The sequence below is a fragment of the Ptychodera flava genome, chromosome 18 (assembly GCF_041260155.1).
Source record: "Ptychodera flava strain L36383 chromosome 18, AS_Pfla_20210202, whole genome shotgun sequence".
NCBI classification, from domain to species: Eukaryota; Metazoa; Hemichordata; class Enteropneusta; family Ptychoderidae; genus Ptychodera; species Ptychodera flava.
Genome location: NC_091945.1, coordinates 5,195,284 through 5,215,193, shown reverse-complemented (window position 1 = coordinate 5,215,193; position 19,910 = coordinate 5,195,284). Strand labels below are relative to the sequence as shown.

The 19,910-nt window shown below is 38.2% G+C and overlaps 1 protein-coding gene across 3 annotated transcripts in view; it reads left to right on the top strand.

Annotated features, from left to right (window-relative positions):
• Positions 1-404: 404 nt before the first annotated feature.
• The window catches only part of LOC139116725 (zinc finger protein 11-like), a 36,390-nt gene continuing 16,884 nt past the window's right edge, over positions 405-19,910 (top strand). Inside the window, exons 1-3 of one of the 3 annotated variants that reach the window (XM_070679336.1) lie at positions 405-677; positions 2,779-2,901; positions 9,589-12,244. In XM_070679336.1, the coding sequence (XP_070535437.1) occupies positions 488-677; positions 2,779-2,901; positions 9,589-11,789 (2,514 nt within the window). In that variant the 5' untranslated portion in view covers positions 405-487 and the 3' untranslated portion in view covers positions 11,790-12,244. Of the gene's footprint in view, positions 678-2,778; positions 2,902-9,472; positions 12,245-19,910 lie in introns of those variants that run through there. The other 2 variants (XM_070679339.1, XM_070679337.1) reach the window with 2 other exon arrangements.

The following is a 19,910-nucleotide window of genomic DNA, read 5'->3' as shown; positions in this document are numbered from 1 at the left end:
AAGATAGTGATGTTAGTAACCATTCCTATCTTTCGCGATGTTGACCAACCCGTAAAATCCCTGATAAGTCCACGGATTAGCATAATTAGTTGTGTTGACTAATTAATTACAGCATGTGTGTATGAGAGATATACGTCCTTGTAATGGAGTGTAAAATAAATAAAGAGTCACAGAGGTTAGGTTAGGTTATATAAACCATTTATTTTATTTATTCCGATCATTCAGAGAATGAAGAAAGAAGAGAAAATGATAGAGAAAACAGTGTGAAAAACTCAGTAATACTTGGGTCACCTGTGGTTTCACCGTCAGTGGTGAAACACTGGGTGCCTTCCTGCAAAACGCCCCCAACGGGTGTTTCAAAGTTCAGTTGAGAGGTTCATATTATATAATCAAAACCACGCCAAAACTGCAAGTTGGTGCGTACTCGACACAGCCGGAGCCGCGATTTTTGTGGCGTGACCATGCTTTGACGCAATCTAAGATTTAAATGTTATGTCCTTCTAAAATATTTTTGCTGCAAACTTTTTACTTCTCTTGTAAGATGAAATCGTTGGAAATGATGAACAAGGACTGTCTTCTTTCGGATTTGGAGCCCTGTGAAAGACCAAACTACAATGGCGGCGGTGGCACTGGAAGTGTATTCAACAACAACTGCGGTGGTCCACAAGCCAGTCAAGGTATGATCCATGTGAAGCGGACTCGAAACACCCGTAGTGCACAGTCGCTTTTGGTCAATGACACGATGGAAGGCCTATTTCAGTCCTCTTTTGGCCTTCGCTAAAGGATAGACCCTCGTAGCTCTGCATGGCAAGGCTGTGCGTTGCCGGCGTAATACGGCCTCCCACCATATCTGTGATACCGCAGTGGTACTTGTGGCATACATGTATATCGAACGTCGGGTCACTAGGGTCATCGACTGTGGCGATGACCCCAATGACCCGAGCGCGTTCGATATACTAGTAAGCCACAAGTACCGCTGCGATATCACAGCTACTCCCACCACAGCCGTATGACGCCGGTAACACACAGCCCTGCCATGCAGAGCTAAGACCCCTGAGGTTCTATGGCCAAAAGCTCAAAGACAATAGAGTCAAGGCTGTGCTTTAGCTAAGCTTTACCCTAAGGACTCTAACCACGTGAGGCGACAGCTGCAGTACTGTAACTCAAGGTTTTGCCTGGTAATGTGGGTCGCTACATAGCAGCTAATGAAGCCACAGCCCTGGCAGGCTTTAACCACAGGGAATAGAGTAATCTTGTTGTTGTTGTTGTTGTTATTGTTGTTGTTGATGGTGATGATGATGATGATGATGATGATGATAATAAAAAATATTAAAAAAAAATGTGTCATTCCTTGCTGTTGTTTGTCGATGTTGTAGATAATTGTAAAAGAAAACTCTAATCGTGACAAAAAAACGACGTAGGTCGCCCAACGTCACTCCCGTCCTCACATTGGGCGACCTACGTCGTTTTTTTGTCACGATTACAGTTTTCTTTTACAATTATCTACAACATCGACAAACAACAGCAAGGAATGACACATTGTTTTTTAATATTTTGTATTATCATTGTCATCATCATCATCATCACCATCAACAACAACAATAACAACAACAACAACAACAACAACAACAAGATTACTCTATTCCCTGTGGCTTAACCACAGTCACCTGTGATTTATTCCGCTCTGGGCCTATGCGCTCCATAGACATGTGTACATTTGCCTGAGGCATATGTACACACGTCTATGGGGCGCATAGGCCGAGAGCGAAATAGATCAAACGTGACTGTGATTAACCATAGACAGTAGCCCCCTCTACTGTCTATGGATTAACACAGACAAGTGAGGCACGAGTAGGGAATAATGGCCACACCACGGCAACTGGCCACTGGCATGCAAACTGAAAGGGATTTTTAGGGCTCTAAAGTGATCGGATCTCAGTTGACTTCCTAGATTACTAAAAATATTCAAACAAAATTATTTTGCGTCCTCCAGACCTAATCTCCCCAGGATTTTCAAGAAGAGTTGTGGTCAATTTGCAATTTGTAATCGTTTTGCACAATGCTTATGAGTTTTGATTGTTTATAAAACAATTAAAGAGTGGCGGTGACCACCCTATAATTGCTCTGAGAAGATCAAGAACAGGACAGTGTGACTTACAGAGTTTTATCAAATGTACATAGTGCAGTATTTACATATTGGTTTGTCATTAAATAAATTATAGAGCTATGTTATAAAGAGCTTTAAAGTTTAGACTACAAGGAAGTAAAGAAGAGGTGTGCCCAAAGTGTTTTGGAATTGTGAGTGTTGAAGTTGCTTAAGATTTCAGCACGTTTTTTCAAACTCAGTTTTGCTGGAGCACATTGTTATGGCAGTGTTTTCTCTGCATGCACACCAATTTCTACCCTATACCATTCATCAAAATTAGGGGGCAGACTTGACATTTTAGGAGGCAGAAACAACAGCAGATTCACAGGTCCCTACACTATGCGCTTGGGTCACCATCATATGGGCGTATTTGCTTGCTGTGTTTTGTGCGCAATTTTTGCACTGTCAGTAACTTTTGAAGGGCAGAAAATGGCTCGAAATGCGCAATTGCACAATCAAGAGAAAACCCTTTTATTGAGCTAATATTTTCAGTGAATATAATTATATAGTATGTGAATCACATTATATGTATATGTGATTATTTATCTTTTTTCAGTCAAGCAATATCATAGGTTTGCTGTTAATGTTGCTCTATGGCTTCTAAGCTTTGAATCTTTTCATATCTGTTTCAGAATGTGCTACAATTTTCAAATCTCTAAAACATTCGGACAAAATGCATGAGCTAGTGAAACCATTAGAGACACTGACTGAAAGGATGTGCCAACAATATCAAGACAATACATTATCAATGAAAGGTAAGATTTTGTTATCCAGGCCAGATGATAGTTTTGTTTGGGGGGTTATGTCTACATTTGTGTTTGTGTCACAGTCCCTCTATCCACCTTGAGTACAAGTGTGACAATGTTTTGCCATATTTTGCCATAAGTGTCAATGAGTCTAGTGTCAAATGAATTGCCTAAGACAGAATTCACCAAATCCTAACAAAATACAGCTGAACCATACTTAGGGTCCATGGCTGAACTAGTGTCATACCTACATTTTCACGTGTCTGGACATACACATATTTGTGCATCAGCACATCTAACTTTCTTTGCACTGTGTCAAGGTTTACGCATTTGCGTAGGATAAGGCTGATAATGACTTGCCCCTTAAAAGGAAATTGGTAAACTGTACACTCTTTTAACGATGCGACTCAGGTTAAAAGTTCCAGTTTTAGCACTTTTTAAATTTCAAATTTTTGACCACTGACATATACTCTTTCTTTTGGTGAAAAGCGTTTGTCATATCGTACTGGGAAATTCCTGAAATATTACTAAAATGGCAAACTATCAGGTACACCGCATGCCATTATTTTCCTTTTGTTTAAGATTACATTTAAAAGGAAGGGCCATGTACTCAATGTATGTGTTGGCCACCATTGTATGAAGTACCATATGAATGCCAAAATTCACTTATTTGTGAGTTCGAACCCGATTGAAACCATTGTATTATTTAATTCATTACGGTAATGTTTAGAATCATCTTTGGGTGGTCAGTCACCTACATGTATGTATGCAATGATAAACTGATTGTCAGATATTTTCATGTCTTTTGCAGAGTTAAAACTCAATTCGTATATTTGTTTATTCATGTACATTGATACTACATCTAGTAATCTAACTTTGCATCAATAATCTAACTTTGCATGGTTCTGTCAAACTGTTTGCTTCTGACACTGTGAATATCATGTCCCCCTTCGTGGCATCAGTGAAAATTATAGGCCCCTCTTTCAGTATGCTACTAGTGCTTGAGTAGTATGGATTGTGCTTAAAGCCCTCCCCCTTCGTTCAATAACATCAGTCCCTTAAGCCTGAGGACAATATTTCTCTTTCGCATATTGTTGTCAAAGGGTTATGACTGAGAATATCATATCCCCCTTCGTGGAAAAATTTTAAGTTACGGTATAGGCCCCGTCTTCAGTATGACACTAATGCCTGTGTATGGTATACTAGTAATACATTATACACTAAGCCTTCCCCTCTTTGTCCTATAACATAAGTCCCTTATGCCTTAGGACAATATTTCTTTTTGTGCATATTGTTATTAAAGTATTCTCTGCTGACACCTGGAATATTATGTCTGCCTTCATGGCTTCAGTGATAGTTATAGGCTTCGTCTTTAGTATGGTGGTGGTGCCTGTATATTATACCCGTACATTATTCACAAAGCCCCCCCCCCCCCCTCGTCCTATTATATAAATTCCTTAAGCCCAAAGAGAATATTTCTTTTTAGCTCACATTTGGTCACACCAATGTGAGATTATCATATAAGCTGAAGTCTGTGGCATCTGTATGTATGTGTGTATGTATGTATGTATGTATATATACGTACGTACAGTATGTCTGTCAACTTCAAAATCTCACGAACTGCTGCTCTTTTTAGTGCGGTATTTGGTCTGTGGCCAGTGGATGCATCCTGGGCTGTACATGGGATTTTGTTCAAATGAAGTTTGCACTGCCCATTATGCAAATGAGCTTTAAAAATGTGAAAATGGTCAAAAATCAATAACTCAAGAACCACTGGTTTGATTGCTTTGAAAATTAGTATACAAGTACCTTAGGTAGACCTTGTACAGTTTTGTGTATATCGTGAAGATATCTTGAATTTTGTATTTTTGCTGAATTTTTTGTTATTTTCCTCATTTTAAGTAAAAATTATTCTTCTCTGAAACCACCAGTCCAGTTTCTGTCAAATTTGGGTTAGATGTTTGCAAGGGTGTTACCCTTCTAATTTGTTGAAATTAAGACAAAAATTGGAAAAATTACAGTTTTGGGGCAATTTTATTATTTTTGGTCCAAAAATCGTAAAAAATATTTTCCTTTTAAAGCCCCTGGACAGACAGCTTTTATATTTGGTGCAAAGATGTCCAGGGATGACAATAGTTAGATATGTGGAAGTTGTCCTGAAATATACAAATTCTTATTTTTAAGACAATTTTGTCATTTTAGGTCAAGAAACTTGTTCTCAAAACTACAAAAGTCCTGAGGGATGTTATTAGATAAATTTTCTGCTCAAAGTGTTAGGAAGCCCCCAAATTTTTATATTTTAGGTAATTTTCTCAGTTTGTGAGCTTAAACTACACCAACCCAGCCTATGTTATGAGACAGTTTCGAAGGCTGTGAACATAATTTTGTTATATTTGGTATCCATTCGCAGTAAAATTTGATTCAGAAAACAAAGCTGAAGTAAATTTTTTCATTGCTGATCAATTTTTGCAACATTTCCGTGTAAGACACACAAGAACTGATGAGAAATTTGGATCCAGGATTATTCCAGATGTCGTAATCACCCCCCCCCCAAACAGTGGAAGGCATTTCACTGTCTGTAACTAATTTAAGTGCTGATTACATTCAAATGTAACGACACACCCATTTCACTTGTTATAACGCCATTTCCATTCAAATCCATGTATTCAGATGAAATAACTTGCAAAAGAAAGAAGAAATGCTATTTAATGCTTTAAATATATTGAACGATTGAAAAATTAATCCAACAATTTCAAAACGTAAGTTAAATAAATGTGCTTTTTCAGATGAAACACCGTAACGCTCATTTTGACCCATTTTAGGGTATTTTTTTTTACTACACAGCTCAAAATCATCGAAAAAACAATTTTTTCGATGCAGCCTTTTAGGTTCTACTGGTTGTTTCATTTTGAGAACAATGTTTCATTAAATTTTGCACAATATTTTTTTATATTAGAGTGTAACAAGTCAAAATCTGTCTAGAGCACCCTGATTGTGACTGACCCGATTATACACAAAGCCCCCCCTCCCCTTCGGCCTATAACATAAGTGGCTTAAGTCTGAGGACTATATTTCTTTTGTGCATATTTTCATCAAAATGTTCTCTTCTGACACTGTGAATATCATGTCCCCTTCATGGCTTAAGTGATAGTTATAGGCCGTGCTTTCAGTATGCTACCAGTGCTTGCATATTATGAATTGTACACAAAGCCCTCGTCCTTCGTCCAATAATGTCAGTCCCTTATTCGTGAAAACAATTTTTGATTTTTACATGTTTTCCTCAAAGTGTTCTTTTCTATCGCCTTGAATATCATGTCCCCCTTTTTTGCACTAATGATAGTTATAGGCCCCTGATAAGTGTGATGCTGGTGCTGGTTTATTAGTCCCCACGGACACCGTCCGGGGGGACTTATAGGTTTGGTCATGTCCGTGCGTGCGTGCGTGCGTGTGTGCGTCCGTCCGTCCGTTCACACAGATATCTCAGAGATGCAAGAAGCGATTTCATTCAAACTTAGTACAAGGATTACTTCATATGTCATACAGATGCACGTCGATTTGTTTTGGGATACGATCCAATATGGCCGCCAGGCGGCCATTTTATTACGATTTTTTCATGTACAGAGTCATAACTCAGACATGTTTCAACCAATTTTATTCAAAGTTGGTACAAGGACATTGACCAATGTCATAGATATGCACGTCAATTTTCTTTGTGATACGATCCAATATGGCCGCCAGGCGGCCATTTTATTATGATTTTTTCATGTACAGAGCCATAACTCAGACATGTTTCAACTGATTTTATTCAAAGTTGGTACAAAGACATTGACCAATGTCATAGATATGCACGTAAATTTGTTTTGTGATACGATCCAATATGGCCGCCAGGCGGCCATTTTATTATGATTTTTTCATGTACAGAGCCATAACTCAGACATGTTTCAAACCGATTTTATTCAACATTGCTACAAGGACATTGACCAATTTCATAGATATGCACGTCGATTTGTTTTGTGATACAATCCAATATAACATATACAATCCAATATGGCCGCTAGGCGGCCATTTTATTACAATTTTTTCATATACAGAGGCATAACTCAGGCATATCTCAACCGATTTTATTCAAAGTTGGTACAAGGACATTGACCAATGTCATAGATATGCACGTTAATTTGTTTTGTGATACGATCCAATATGGCTGCTGTGTGGTCATTTTGTTACGATTTTTTCATATACAGAGGCATAACTCAGGCATATCTCAACTGATTTTATTCAAAGTTGGTACAAGGACATTGACCTATGTCATACATATGTACGTCGATTTTTTATGTGATACGATCCAATATGTTGCTAGGCAGCCATTTTATTACGATGTTTTCATGTACAGAGCCATAACTCAGATATATTTCCACCAGTATCATTCAAAGTTGACATTGACCTATTTCATACATATGCTCGTCAATTTGTTTCACTTCATGGAGCAGTAACATGTCAATTATTGAAGTTTCGTAAGTAGGCTGATATGTCAAGAAATATGTACTGCATCAAATTCATGAAACTTTATACAGATGTTAACCGATGTTAAGCTCACATTGCTTTAACGTTGAAAAAGACATTTATCAGTGTCATTTTAATTAATTTGTAATTGCATAAGTAATGAACTTTCCTAATTAGGGTGATATAGCCACAAATTAATACAACGTCAAATGTGATGAAACTTGATACAGATGTTGATCTCATAGTGTTGTAAATACTGCATCAAACTTTATGAAATATGGTACCAGTGATAATCTGTTAAGTGTTAGAATTGTATGCAAAAATGTTTTGCAACATCCTGGTGATTAATTCCTAGTTGACTCATTTTAGGATGGTGGCCTACATTGGTTTTATGTTTTCATCACCATGGAACTCATTCTTGGCCATTGAGCGCCATCTGTATCAAAGTATTTTTATCACAGACCTAATTAATGAAGAGGACTCTATCCTCTCTGAGGACATGTAATCAAAGTACCCATTATTACAAGTGGGGACTGTGTCATCAACGATGACTTGTTGCACTGTATGTTATAAAAAACCCAGATCACAGATCATCAGCCCTATGCAAGTTACGCATTAGTGCACACATACTACACATAGAAACAGGTAGATATAGAAACCTTGATGTCATAGACAGAGCATGCCCAATTTGCCAAAACAAACAAGTAGAAGATGAGATACATTTTCTTTTTTATTGCAAAGGCTACACAGACATTAGACATGATTTTTTCAGTAAACTAAACATTTGTAAAAACGCATTCAGAGGCACACAAGACCTTATAAGCATCTTTTCAAGGACAGATAGAGCATCACTATGTGAATTGGGAAAATACATACATGTTTTAAACTCAGACAAGACAAAATGAAAAAACAAAGTAAACTATATATGAACCTGTAATATGTTGACCTCATATATAGATATTTATATTTATATATATATACTATACTCTTTCATTGTTGTTTTTGCAAAACTTTATGATCAAGATCCCAACTGGGATACGATTTCAATAAAGGCTTACTTTACTTTACACAAAGCCCCCCCCCCCCCCCCAGTCCAATAACATAATTAGCTCAAGCATAAGGATAATTTTTAAGTTTTGCATATTGTTATTAAAGTATTCTCAACTAACACAGTGAATATCATGTTCCCCTTCGTGGCATTTGTGTTAGTGATAGGCCCTGGATCAGTATGGTGCTTCTGTTTGTATATTATGCACTATACACAAAGACCTCCCACGTCGTCAATGCACATAAGTCCCTGAAGTGTGAGAACAATATCATGCTTTCCTCAAAGTGTTTCTTCTATCACTGTGAATATCTTGTCACCTTCATGCCTTCAGTGATAGTTATGGGCCCTCGATCAGTATGATGCCAGTACTTGTATATATTGCACTGAACACAAAGCCCCCTTCGACCAATAGATAAGTCCCTTAAGTGTAAGGACAATTTTTCATTTTTGTATATTGTTGTTGAAGTGTTCTCTACTAACATTGTGAATATCATTTCCCCTTCATGGTATCAGTGGTAGTTATAGACCCCAATCAGATTGGTGCCAGTGCGTGTATACTACCGGTATATTGCATTGCACATAAAGCCCCCTCCTCCTTGATCTACTAACATAAGTCCTTTAACCCTTTTCCTGCCAAGGCCATATTTCACCATCAGGTCAAGATGGTTAAAACTAATGAAACACAACATATTTCATATGGTGTATTTTAACATAATACTTTACATTTGAAAACTGTTGAAAACATAAATACTCTAAACTTGATTTTTTTGGACTAAAGATGCTATAGCAGACCAAGCCAAGCAGGTGAAAATACGTCATCTTTTGGCTAAATACCGTTTTTTACTGACTTGACTGAAGGGGAAGTGATACTGTCTGGCAGGAAAAGGGTTAAGCTTGTGGATAATAATTCATTTTTGCATATTTTAATCAAAGCTGGGATAATATTTCATTTTTGCATGGTAATATCAAAGTTTTATGTACGTACAATGAGAATATCATAATCCTTCATATACCCCTTCCCCTTTGTTTTAGTTTTTCCCAAGAAACATCAACAGCCTACAGCTCTCTATCCAAAGAGTGCTTTGTGGAGCCTTGTTGTTACTACCGTACTCTGCTGAACAGTTTTATATTAAACTCTCTCACAACAGATGCATCAATTATTGTACAGAGCATCATGCAACGTGGCTTTATAACATTGGAATATGAAATGTCCAACAGGGAGAACAGCAACGAAGACATGACTACAAGGTACGAGGACCATCACATCGAACACCAAACTACTTTACACAAAGATTCTGTCCATATGGTTGAGTGCCATCCTCATAATGGGGACAACTATGATGGTGAAATCAGCACTGAGTGTGGTAAAATTTATATGAAAAACAGCAAAGATGGAGCACATAGCTTGAACTATTCAGGGGCAGAAGAAACTGAATGTGAAGAAAGTGTCAAGACCTTCACACACAGCATGTATCTCAAGGGGCTTGCAGCAATCCCTTCTGATCTCATATCATTCCAACACAGTGAATGTGGTAAAACATTAAGTCAGAATGGCAATCTTGAGACACATGTATTGAGCAACTCAGATATCAGACCACATGAGTGTGCAGAGTGTGGTAGAACATTTACAGAAAAGGGCAGTCTTAAAAAGCATATTTTGACCCTTTCTGGTGAGAGACCACATAAATGTAAAGAGTGTGGTAAAATGTTTCCACAGAAGAGCGATGTTAAAAAGCATATGTTGACCCATCCAGAGATCAGACCCCATGAGTGTAAAGAGTGTGGTCAAACATTTACAAAGAAGGGCAGTCTTAAAGGGCACATGCTGATCCATTCTGGCGAGAGACCCCATGAGTGTAAAGAATGTGGTAGAACATTCACACAAAAGCACAATCTTAAAAGGCATATGTTGATCCACTCAGAGATCAGACCCCATCAATGTGGGGAGTGTGGAAAAACCTTTAAAAGCAAGGATCATGTACTCAGGCATATGATGATCCATTCTGATGTCAGACCACATGTATGCAAAATGTGTGGTAAAACATATACAAAAAAGGACAATCTTAAAAGGCATATGTTAATCCATTCTGGTGTCAGACTGCATGAATGTGCAGAGTGTGGTAAAACATTTACAGAAAAGGGCAGTCTTAAAAAGCATATTTTGATCCATTCTGGTGAGAGACCACATAAATGTAATGAGTGTGGTAAAATGTTTTTACACAAGAGCAGTGTTAATAAGCATATGTTGACCCATTCAAACATCAGACCCCATGAGTGTAAAGAATGTGGTAGAACATTCACACAGAAGTGCAATCTTAAAACCCATATGCTGACCCATTCTCGCGAGAGACCACATGAATGTAAAGAGTGTGGTCAAACATTCACACAAAGGGGACATCTTAAAATGCATATGTTGACCCATTCTGAGATCAGACCCCATGAATGTAAAGTGTGTGGTAAAACATTTAAAAGCAAGGATCATATACTCCTCCATATGTTGATCCATTCTGATGTCAGACCACATGAATGTAAAGTGTGTGGTAAAACATTCACACAAAAGAGCCATCTTAGAAGGCATATGTTGATCCATTCTGGCGTCAGACCACATGAATGTACAGAGTGTGGTAAAACATTCACACGGAAGAGCAGTGTTAAAACGCATATGTTGACCCATTCAGACATCAGACCCCATATATGCGGGGATTGTGGTAAAACATTTGAAAGCAAGGGTCACGTATGCAATCATATATTGAACCATTCTGATGTCAGCCCACAGGAATGTATGGAGTGTGGTAAAACATTTAAAAGCAAGGTTCACGTACTCAATCATATGTCGAACCATTCTGATGTCAGACTACATGAATGTACAAAGTGTGAGAAAACATTCACACAAAAGGGACATCTTAATGCGCATATGTTGACCCACTCAGAGATCAGACCCCATAAATGTGAAGAGTGTGGTAAAACATTTAAAATGAAGGGCCATGTACTTAAGCATATGTCAATCCATTCTGGTATCAGACCATATGAATGTAAAGAGTGTGGTAAAACATTCACAGAAAACAGCAATCTTAAAAGGCATATGTTGACCCATTCAGAGATCAGACCCCATGAATGTAAAGTGTGTGGTAAAACATTCGCAGAGAAGAGAAGGCTTAAGAGGCATATGTTGATCCATTCTTGTGACAGACCACATGAATGTACAGAGTGTGGTAAAACATTCACAGAGAAGTGCAATCTTAAGAGGCATATGTTGATCCATTTTTGTGACAGACCATATAAATGTAAAGAGTGTGGTAAAACATTCACACAAAAGGGACATCTTAAAAAGCATACCGGTGTGTGTTGACCCATTCAGAGATCAGGCCCCATAAATGTTGGGAGTGTGGTAAAACATTTAAAAGAAAGGACGAGGTACTCAATCATATCCGTTCTTGTGTCAGACCACATGAGTGTAAAGAGTGTGATAAATTTATTCACATTTAGGTACAATTTTAAAGCCATATGTAAACCAATGCAAATATCACATGAACTCAGCAGCTCAAATATCCGACTGTATAAATATGAAGAGTATGGTGAAACTCCCTCAAAGTGATTCTATGAGACATATATTGATGAAATTTGATGTCAGGTCATAATCATTTTAATTCATGTCATACACCATTCAAACGAGAGCGTGGTCTTGAGAGACATGTTTACCATACAAATATAAGACCTCATGAATGCAAAGAATGATTTAAGACATTGGATGCAAGAGTTTCACATCTAAAATATCAATGTATGAAAGCAGGTAAAATATTATCATTACAGAACAACCTTAGGCAGTCAATCCAATAACACATCAGACCTTATGAAAAGAGTTGGAGACTGAGGAGCATGTGTACGTTGTTAAAGATAAGGCCTTGCTAATGCTAAGAGTATGGAGGAAATAATCCCAACAACAGAACCATCTTCACATACCTAGATGTGGGCACTAGAATACCTGACCTCGTGAAATAGAAATTTAACATATGCACAACTCTTTCAATGTCTAGATTGTTCACAATGTGTTCCTGACGGTATCTTCAGAATTTCGTTATATAATTTTTTTGATATCTTCAGAATTTCGTCATATAATTTTTTTGAGGGATGTGTCGTCATGGTGTTTCACTCATAAAAATAGTATAAGTTTATGTTTTAATTTAAAGGGATATAGTCGTCGGAACTGCACCTGTGCGAGTTTCTTGCTTACAAACAATGTATTTCGTGCACGTTATCTAGATGCATCTCATCATCATAGCTGCAACATTTAAATTATACCATGATAGATTATGACAGACATGTTTTAACTTTCATCAATCACCATTGTGCCTTGAATACATTGTTGCCATGGGTCGTATGGGTCCCATACGACCTTTGAGCGCAGTTCCGACGACTATATCCCTTTAATGTACCAAGACTGTCATACGCTTTATCCTAGATTATGGCTTACAAGATCTAAACTTAATCTCAGTGAAATAACACTTTTGGAGCTTTAAAATCAATTAGTTCTGCTGTATTCTTTGACAAGTCTGCAATGAAGGATATTTTTGTATGATGTAGCTCTTGGGGGGGGGCTATTAGAATAAAAAGTTTTAAAAATATTTTGCCTTGTATTTCCATGTGTCAGGTCGGTCATTGTGTGGTTGATGTATCAGCACTGAGAAGGGTAAGTTTGCTGACTGTAACTGTGTCACGAACATGATATATTGAAATCATTAAAGTACACTTTCAGATTATTTTTTGAGGGTAGTAAAAATACAAATTGAAAATGCCTGTCACATTCCTAACACCAGACTGCAACATTTTACACATCAATTTCTCACAATTTCCCATACAAGATAGGGGACAACCCCTCCGACACTTCCACCAGTCTCCCACGTGTTCTACCCTTGTACTTTAAATTTCTGCCCTGTCAGATATTCTAGTGAAAACCTGTCGTGATACCATCAAAAGTAATTATATTTCAGGACTTCTTGAGATATAACAGTGAGATATAACAGGTGTCTGGCCATTCTATCTTGAACAAGTCATTGACAATGACATAGTCCCCACTTGTAATAGGAGTATTAGTCTTGATGGGGCAGGGAAATGTGGTCATTAAGAAGTATCACTGGAGTGTATATGTTGAGATCTATGGGCACATAGGTCTATGTAGTTGTTCACAATTTGAAACACATGAGGCATGTTTAAGTTATGGTTCTAATTTGGGAAAAAAGATCAGACCTCTAGCTGTATTGGCCAGCCAAGAAATACATATGTGCATAATTAATGAGGTACAAGATTTGACAATTTAAGGTCTAATATCCTATCAAAATTGAAGGTTATAGAACTTGTGGTTACTGAGTTACGCATATATATTTATAATCAAGGTCAAAGGTCATTTTGAAAAAAAAATTGTATTGCTAATTAATCCCTATATGCCAAAAATCAGACCTCTAGCTCTATTCGCTTGCCCAGAATTAGATATATGCATAATTAATGAGGTAAAGCATGTATTGTCATAAGGTCTCCCATCCTACTAAATATAAAGGACATAGCACTTGTGGTTACTTATTTATTGACATAAACGTACAATTTAGGTAAAAGGTCATCGAGGTAACATGACATTTTGTCAAAAAATTTCTATCCTATAGTTATCCCTATATACCAAAAATCAGACATCCAGCTATATTGGGTTGCTCAGAATTAGATATATGCATAATTAATGAGGTATAGTATGTGGCGTCATAAGGTCTCCCATCATACCAAATATGAAGGGTGTACCACTTGTGGTTACTGAGTTATGGACAAATATGTATATTTGAGGTCAAAGGTCATTGAGGTCCCGTGAGATTTTGTCAAATAAATTGTATTGCTAATTCGGATAGTTTTCAATCGGATTTGAACCCACAACATACGGCATCAGTCGCCTAGCTGAGAGGCCTGAGACAGAACCAGTCGGCTAAATCTCCACTCCCAAAAAAGAGTGGTTCAATAGCCGGCTAAGTTGTTACATTTTTCTGACTGAGACCTTTCAACACGTTGTAGAATTCGTGAAGCACTCACGCACGCATGCTCACTATCATACATCGCACATACACACTTTATCGAAGCGAAGAAACGAATTTCATCGCTTTAACTGGGCGAACGATAACCTCGGGGACAATTCTGTCCACCAGCAGTGTTACCTACCCAGGGTAGAAAATTCGGATAGTTTTCAATCGGATTCGAACCCACAACATACGGCATCAGTCGCCTAGCTGAGAGGCCTGAGACAGAACCAGTCGGCTAAATCTCCACTCCCAAAAAAGAGTGATTCAATAGCCAGCTAAGTTGTTACATTTTTCTGACTGAGACCTTTCAACACGTAGAATTCGTGAAGCACTCACGCACGCATGCTCACTATCATACATCGCACATACACACTTTATCGAAGCGAAGAAATGAATTTCATCGCTTTAACTGGGCGAACGATAACCTCGGGGACAATTCTGTCCACCAGCAGTGTTACCTACCCAGGGTAGAAAATTCGGATAGTTTTCAATCGGATTCGAACCCACAACATACGGCATCAGTCGCCTAGCTGAGAGGCCTGAGACAGAACCAGTCGGCTAAATCTCCACTCCCAAAAAAGAGTGGTTCAATAGCCGGCTAAGTTGTTACATTTTTCTGACTGAGACCTTTCAACACGTAGAATTCGTGAAGCACTCACGCACGCATGCTCACTATCATACATCGCACATACACACTTTATCGAAGCGAAGAAACGAATTTCATCGCTTCAACTGGCGAACGATAACCTCGGGGACAATTCTGTCCACCAGCAGTGTTACCTACCCAGGGTAGAAAATTCGGATAGTTTTCAATCGGATTCGAACCCACAACATACGGCATCAGTCGCCTAGCTGAGAGGCCTGAGACAGAACCAGTCGGCTAAATCTCCACTCCCAAAAAAGAGTGGTTCAATAGCCGGCTAAGTTGTTACATTTTTCTGACTGAGACCTTTCAACACGTTGTAGAATTCGTGAAGCACTCACGCACGCATGCTCACTATCATACATCGCACATACACACTTTATCGAAGCGAAGAAACGAATTTCATCGCTTTAACTGGGCGAACGATAACCTCGGGGACAATTCTGTCCACCAGCAGTGTTACCTACCCAGGGTAGAATATTCAGATAGTTTTCAATCGGATTCGAACCCACATCCTTAAATACCAAAAATCAGACCTCTAGCTCTATTGGCTCGCTCAAAATTTGATATGTGCATAATTTATGAGGTACAATATGTAGCGTCATAAGTTGTCCCTTCATACCGTATATGAAGGGTGTAGCACTCAGTAATACTGAGTTATGGACAAATATGTATATTTGAGGTCAAAGGTCACCAAGGTCACGTGACATTTTGTCAAAATATCTGAGATATCTGCGTGAACGGATGGACTCACCACCGTCCCTCTGTGGGTGGAGGGATGGTGGACTCACGGATGGACGAACGGACGGACATGACCCAATCTATAAGCCCCCTGGACTTCATCTGTGGGGACTAAAAACATTGCCACTGCATCCATTTTGCAATATGAATACGATGAGAAACTAAATTTTTATTTGTCTTGGCCTTTTACATGGGAGTCTATGGAGAACTGCTTTATACATGGGAGTCTATGGAGAACTGCCTTATACAATGGGAGTCTATGGAGGTGTAAATTAAAAAGTCCTCTAACACGGCCAAATTTGGTCGAATTGTGAAACAAATCGACATGCATCTGTATGGGGTAGGGTACTATCCTTGTGCAAAGTTTGAAAGAAATTGACCAGGGCATGTCTGAGATATCTGCGTGAACGGACAGACGGACGGACACACGCACGCATACACGGACACACGTACATGACCAAACCTATAAGTCCCCCTGGACAGTGTCCGTGGGGACTAATTACCAACTTTCAAAGATAGCCAAGATTGAGATCAGCAGGTGGTCATTGATTGTGATGTGCACTTTGATGTGCACAATTGCACTGTATGGTTGGATGATTATTATAGCATCAGCTTTATATCCACTTTTTGTTGCAACTTTGAATTTCATTTTGTTTGTTTCACCTTTTTCAATCATCATGAGATAACCAATGATTATCTAGCAGGGTACACCAGGATTTGTAACGTCTTTACTATTGCTGGATTTTTGTAAATTTTACAAATACACACATTGATATTTAACTATTCTAAGAGGGGTCTGTCAAAATTTCTTTGTTTAGAGAGGTTGGTACTCAAATTCATCATGGTTTGCAAGGGCGGTACTCGAAATTTCAGTTTTCAATGAAATTCCTCGGACACCTCCCCTCCAGGCCCCGTAAATAATGACGGTTCCCTACGAGGAAAGTCCTATTTGCAACAGCAGTTTTGTGCACGGCTAAGTTAATGTGGGTCATATTTTATAACTAGCTACGAGCATATCGACCGATAAACTAGTATTGTGCCCGTGTGTTAACTCTGCAAGTTATGTGCAAACGTAATTATATTATAGATCACCTAAAACGGTAGACATATGTTGAAAGAGTTCACCATCGCTGGGATTTAGTTAGCAACATTTCAATTCAAAATTGCTGCAACAATGGCGGGGGAAAAAAACTTCTACAATACCCATTTCCTCCAGCTCCCCCCCCCCCGAAATTAAAGGGTTCTCCCCAAATTTGTTCAGCAATGTTACAATAAGGCTTCATTAACAAACACCTTGAGCTGTGGGGAGGAGGACAGACAACCTAAAATAAAATTCTTTTTTTCAAATGCACCCCAACATACTCAAAATTCTAATTTCAATTGTAATGTAATACTAGGTTGCTATGGCTTTGAAATCTTCCCTCCAAAAAAAAAAATCGGCCTGATTTTTGGATTTGACAGCCTGTGTCTGTGTCAGCGCCTGTGTGTTTCTCTTTATGGGAAGGAGAATGTTGTGTTGACGTATTTAGTCTTGTAGGAAAACTTCGTCTTGTAAAGCAAAAGAACAGGGATCACATAAAAAAAGTTTTGGAAACAGGATGACTTCCGATCCCTCATCTGTCAGGAACACTGTAGATAATTGCCATAATTGTATAAGGGGGATATTTATGGTGTCCAATCCATGCCAAAATTACTACTTTGATTTTACAACTTTACATGCAACTCCATTTTCTATTCCACTTCTCAACATGCTATTCCACTGCTCCGTACCCTATTCCACAACATTGTATGCTATTCCTTTTTCTATTTCATTTGACAAGTCCACATTCGATTCTGAATTACATTTCACAACACATCAGGCCATTCCGAATTCTATTTCACAATTCTGAATTTCATTTGACAAGTCCACATTCGATGCTGAATTTCATTCTATTTCACATGTTTTACAACCCAACATCTCATTCTAGACCTAGCTCTGCGGAGCAGGGCAGTGTTACTGGCTATCGAACGAGATTCACAATAGCGGACGCGAAATGTTCCCCTCGCACAAAGAAAGAAATGCAAAATTTGCATAATATTGTGTATCTAAACAAGATGAACATGCTCGAAAAATAGGATCAATCACGATTTTAAATGAAAAATTGGCTGTTTTTGGACAAGAAACCGCGCTACTATCAGTGATTTTGTCTATGGTCCATGGTGGGAGGCTTATCGCCTGCGAGGCTCATGGGACATGACCAAGATTCACAATGGCATCTGATACGGATATGGTCCCATCGCATAGAGAGAGAAAAGTGGGCTTTGTGTAAGTTTAAAAGCACAGCTTAGCACATCGTGTATCTAGACAAGTTGAGCTGCTCAAAATAGGAGATTGATCACGATTTTTGATGAAAAACCGATTGTTTTCGGTGGAGAAACCGCGTTGCAACCAGTGGTTTTGCCCACATGCTCTTGACTCAATGCTGTCGAATCGCCAGCCGTCATTTATTGCGTAGTTTAGCTCATCATTTCGCGTCCGCTCCTGTAAATCTCGTTCGAAAGCTAGTAACTCTGCCCTGCTCCACAGAGCTATAGGTCTAGAATGGGATGTGGAGTTGTGAAACATGTGAAATAGAATTCGGAATGGCATGTTGTGTTGTGTTGTGTTGTGAAATTAAATTCAGAATCGAATGTGGACTTGTCAAATGAAATTCAGAACAGCATACAGAATTGTGAAATGGCATGTTGTATTGTGAAATGAATTCAGAATGTCGAATTGTCAAATAAAATTCAGAACAGCATACAGAATTGTGAAATAGAAAACGGAATGGCATGTTGTGTTGGGAAATGAAATTCAGAATCGAATGTGTACTTGTCAACAAAATTCCATAAAGGTGCGGGATTGCTGGATTGCCAAAATAGCTTAATTTGAGCTATTTGGCAGCTAATGAGCGGGATAATTTATAGCTGTAGCACGCGATATTTAGAAGCTATTTAGTCATAATACTTGTTAGCCATTGGCCGAGATTTTTAGCAGCTACTTAGCTATAACAGTTAATAGAAAAAAATCGAGATATTTAGAAGCTATTGAGCTATAATATTTAATAGCTATTAGTCGGGATAATTAGCAGCTATTGCTAGCTAGCTATACTTCATAGCTCTAACTCGGGATATTTAGCATCTATGACAGCTAGAACATTTAATAGCCATTAGCTTTGATATTTAGCGGATATTTAGTTATTAGCAATGGAGCGGGATATTTAGCAGATGTCCAGCTAATCAGCTATTCAATTTCCCCGAAACCCTAGCAATTCAGATATTTAAGCTAATAGCCGTTTTTAGCCGCTATTAGCTGTTTGTAGAAAGCTATTAGCTTGCTAAAAGCTATTCAGATCATTTGGCACTGTGGGCGCCTCTACTCACTTTTATATGACTTTCATCGTTTTGATCATCATATTGTGGAATACTTTATTTTCACTAATTTTCTACACATCACCTTGATATCATTTACACTCTATCTTGTCAATGCATGTTTAAAGGAATTTTATTGTAGCGGAAAATGAGTCCAGCGAAAATCGTTAAAATAAGTCTTAAGTGAAAATACAGTATTTCACAGTACTCAGCTATCCCACATCGCACTCATTACATTCACTATTTGGCATTCATCGTGTAAACATCACACTACACTCAGCAAATGCTGGTAATCATACTTTCACACTTTTTTCATTCAATACGTTATTGACAATAATATTTTTTTGTTAAAAGTTTTCATGCCACGAAAATGATAGATTACACTAGAAATAACCACACAAAAAATCCTCCTCAACTAACTCTAAAAATTGTTAGTTTTCGCCTCACCAACTAATTATATCAAAATCAATGTTCGTTCAATTTTCAATCACTGAGTCATATTTTATATACAATCATGATTCAACCACGCTACAGTGTTCGTTAATGACTACTCGCCATTAACGTTCTCGTCCTCCTCCATATCAGTGTCCACGGAGAACTTATTGACATCAACTTTATATCTTTTTAGTAGATCTCTCTCAGC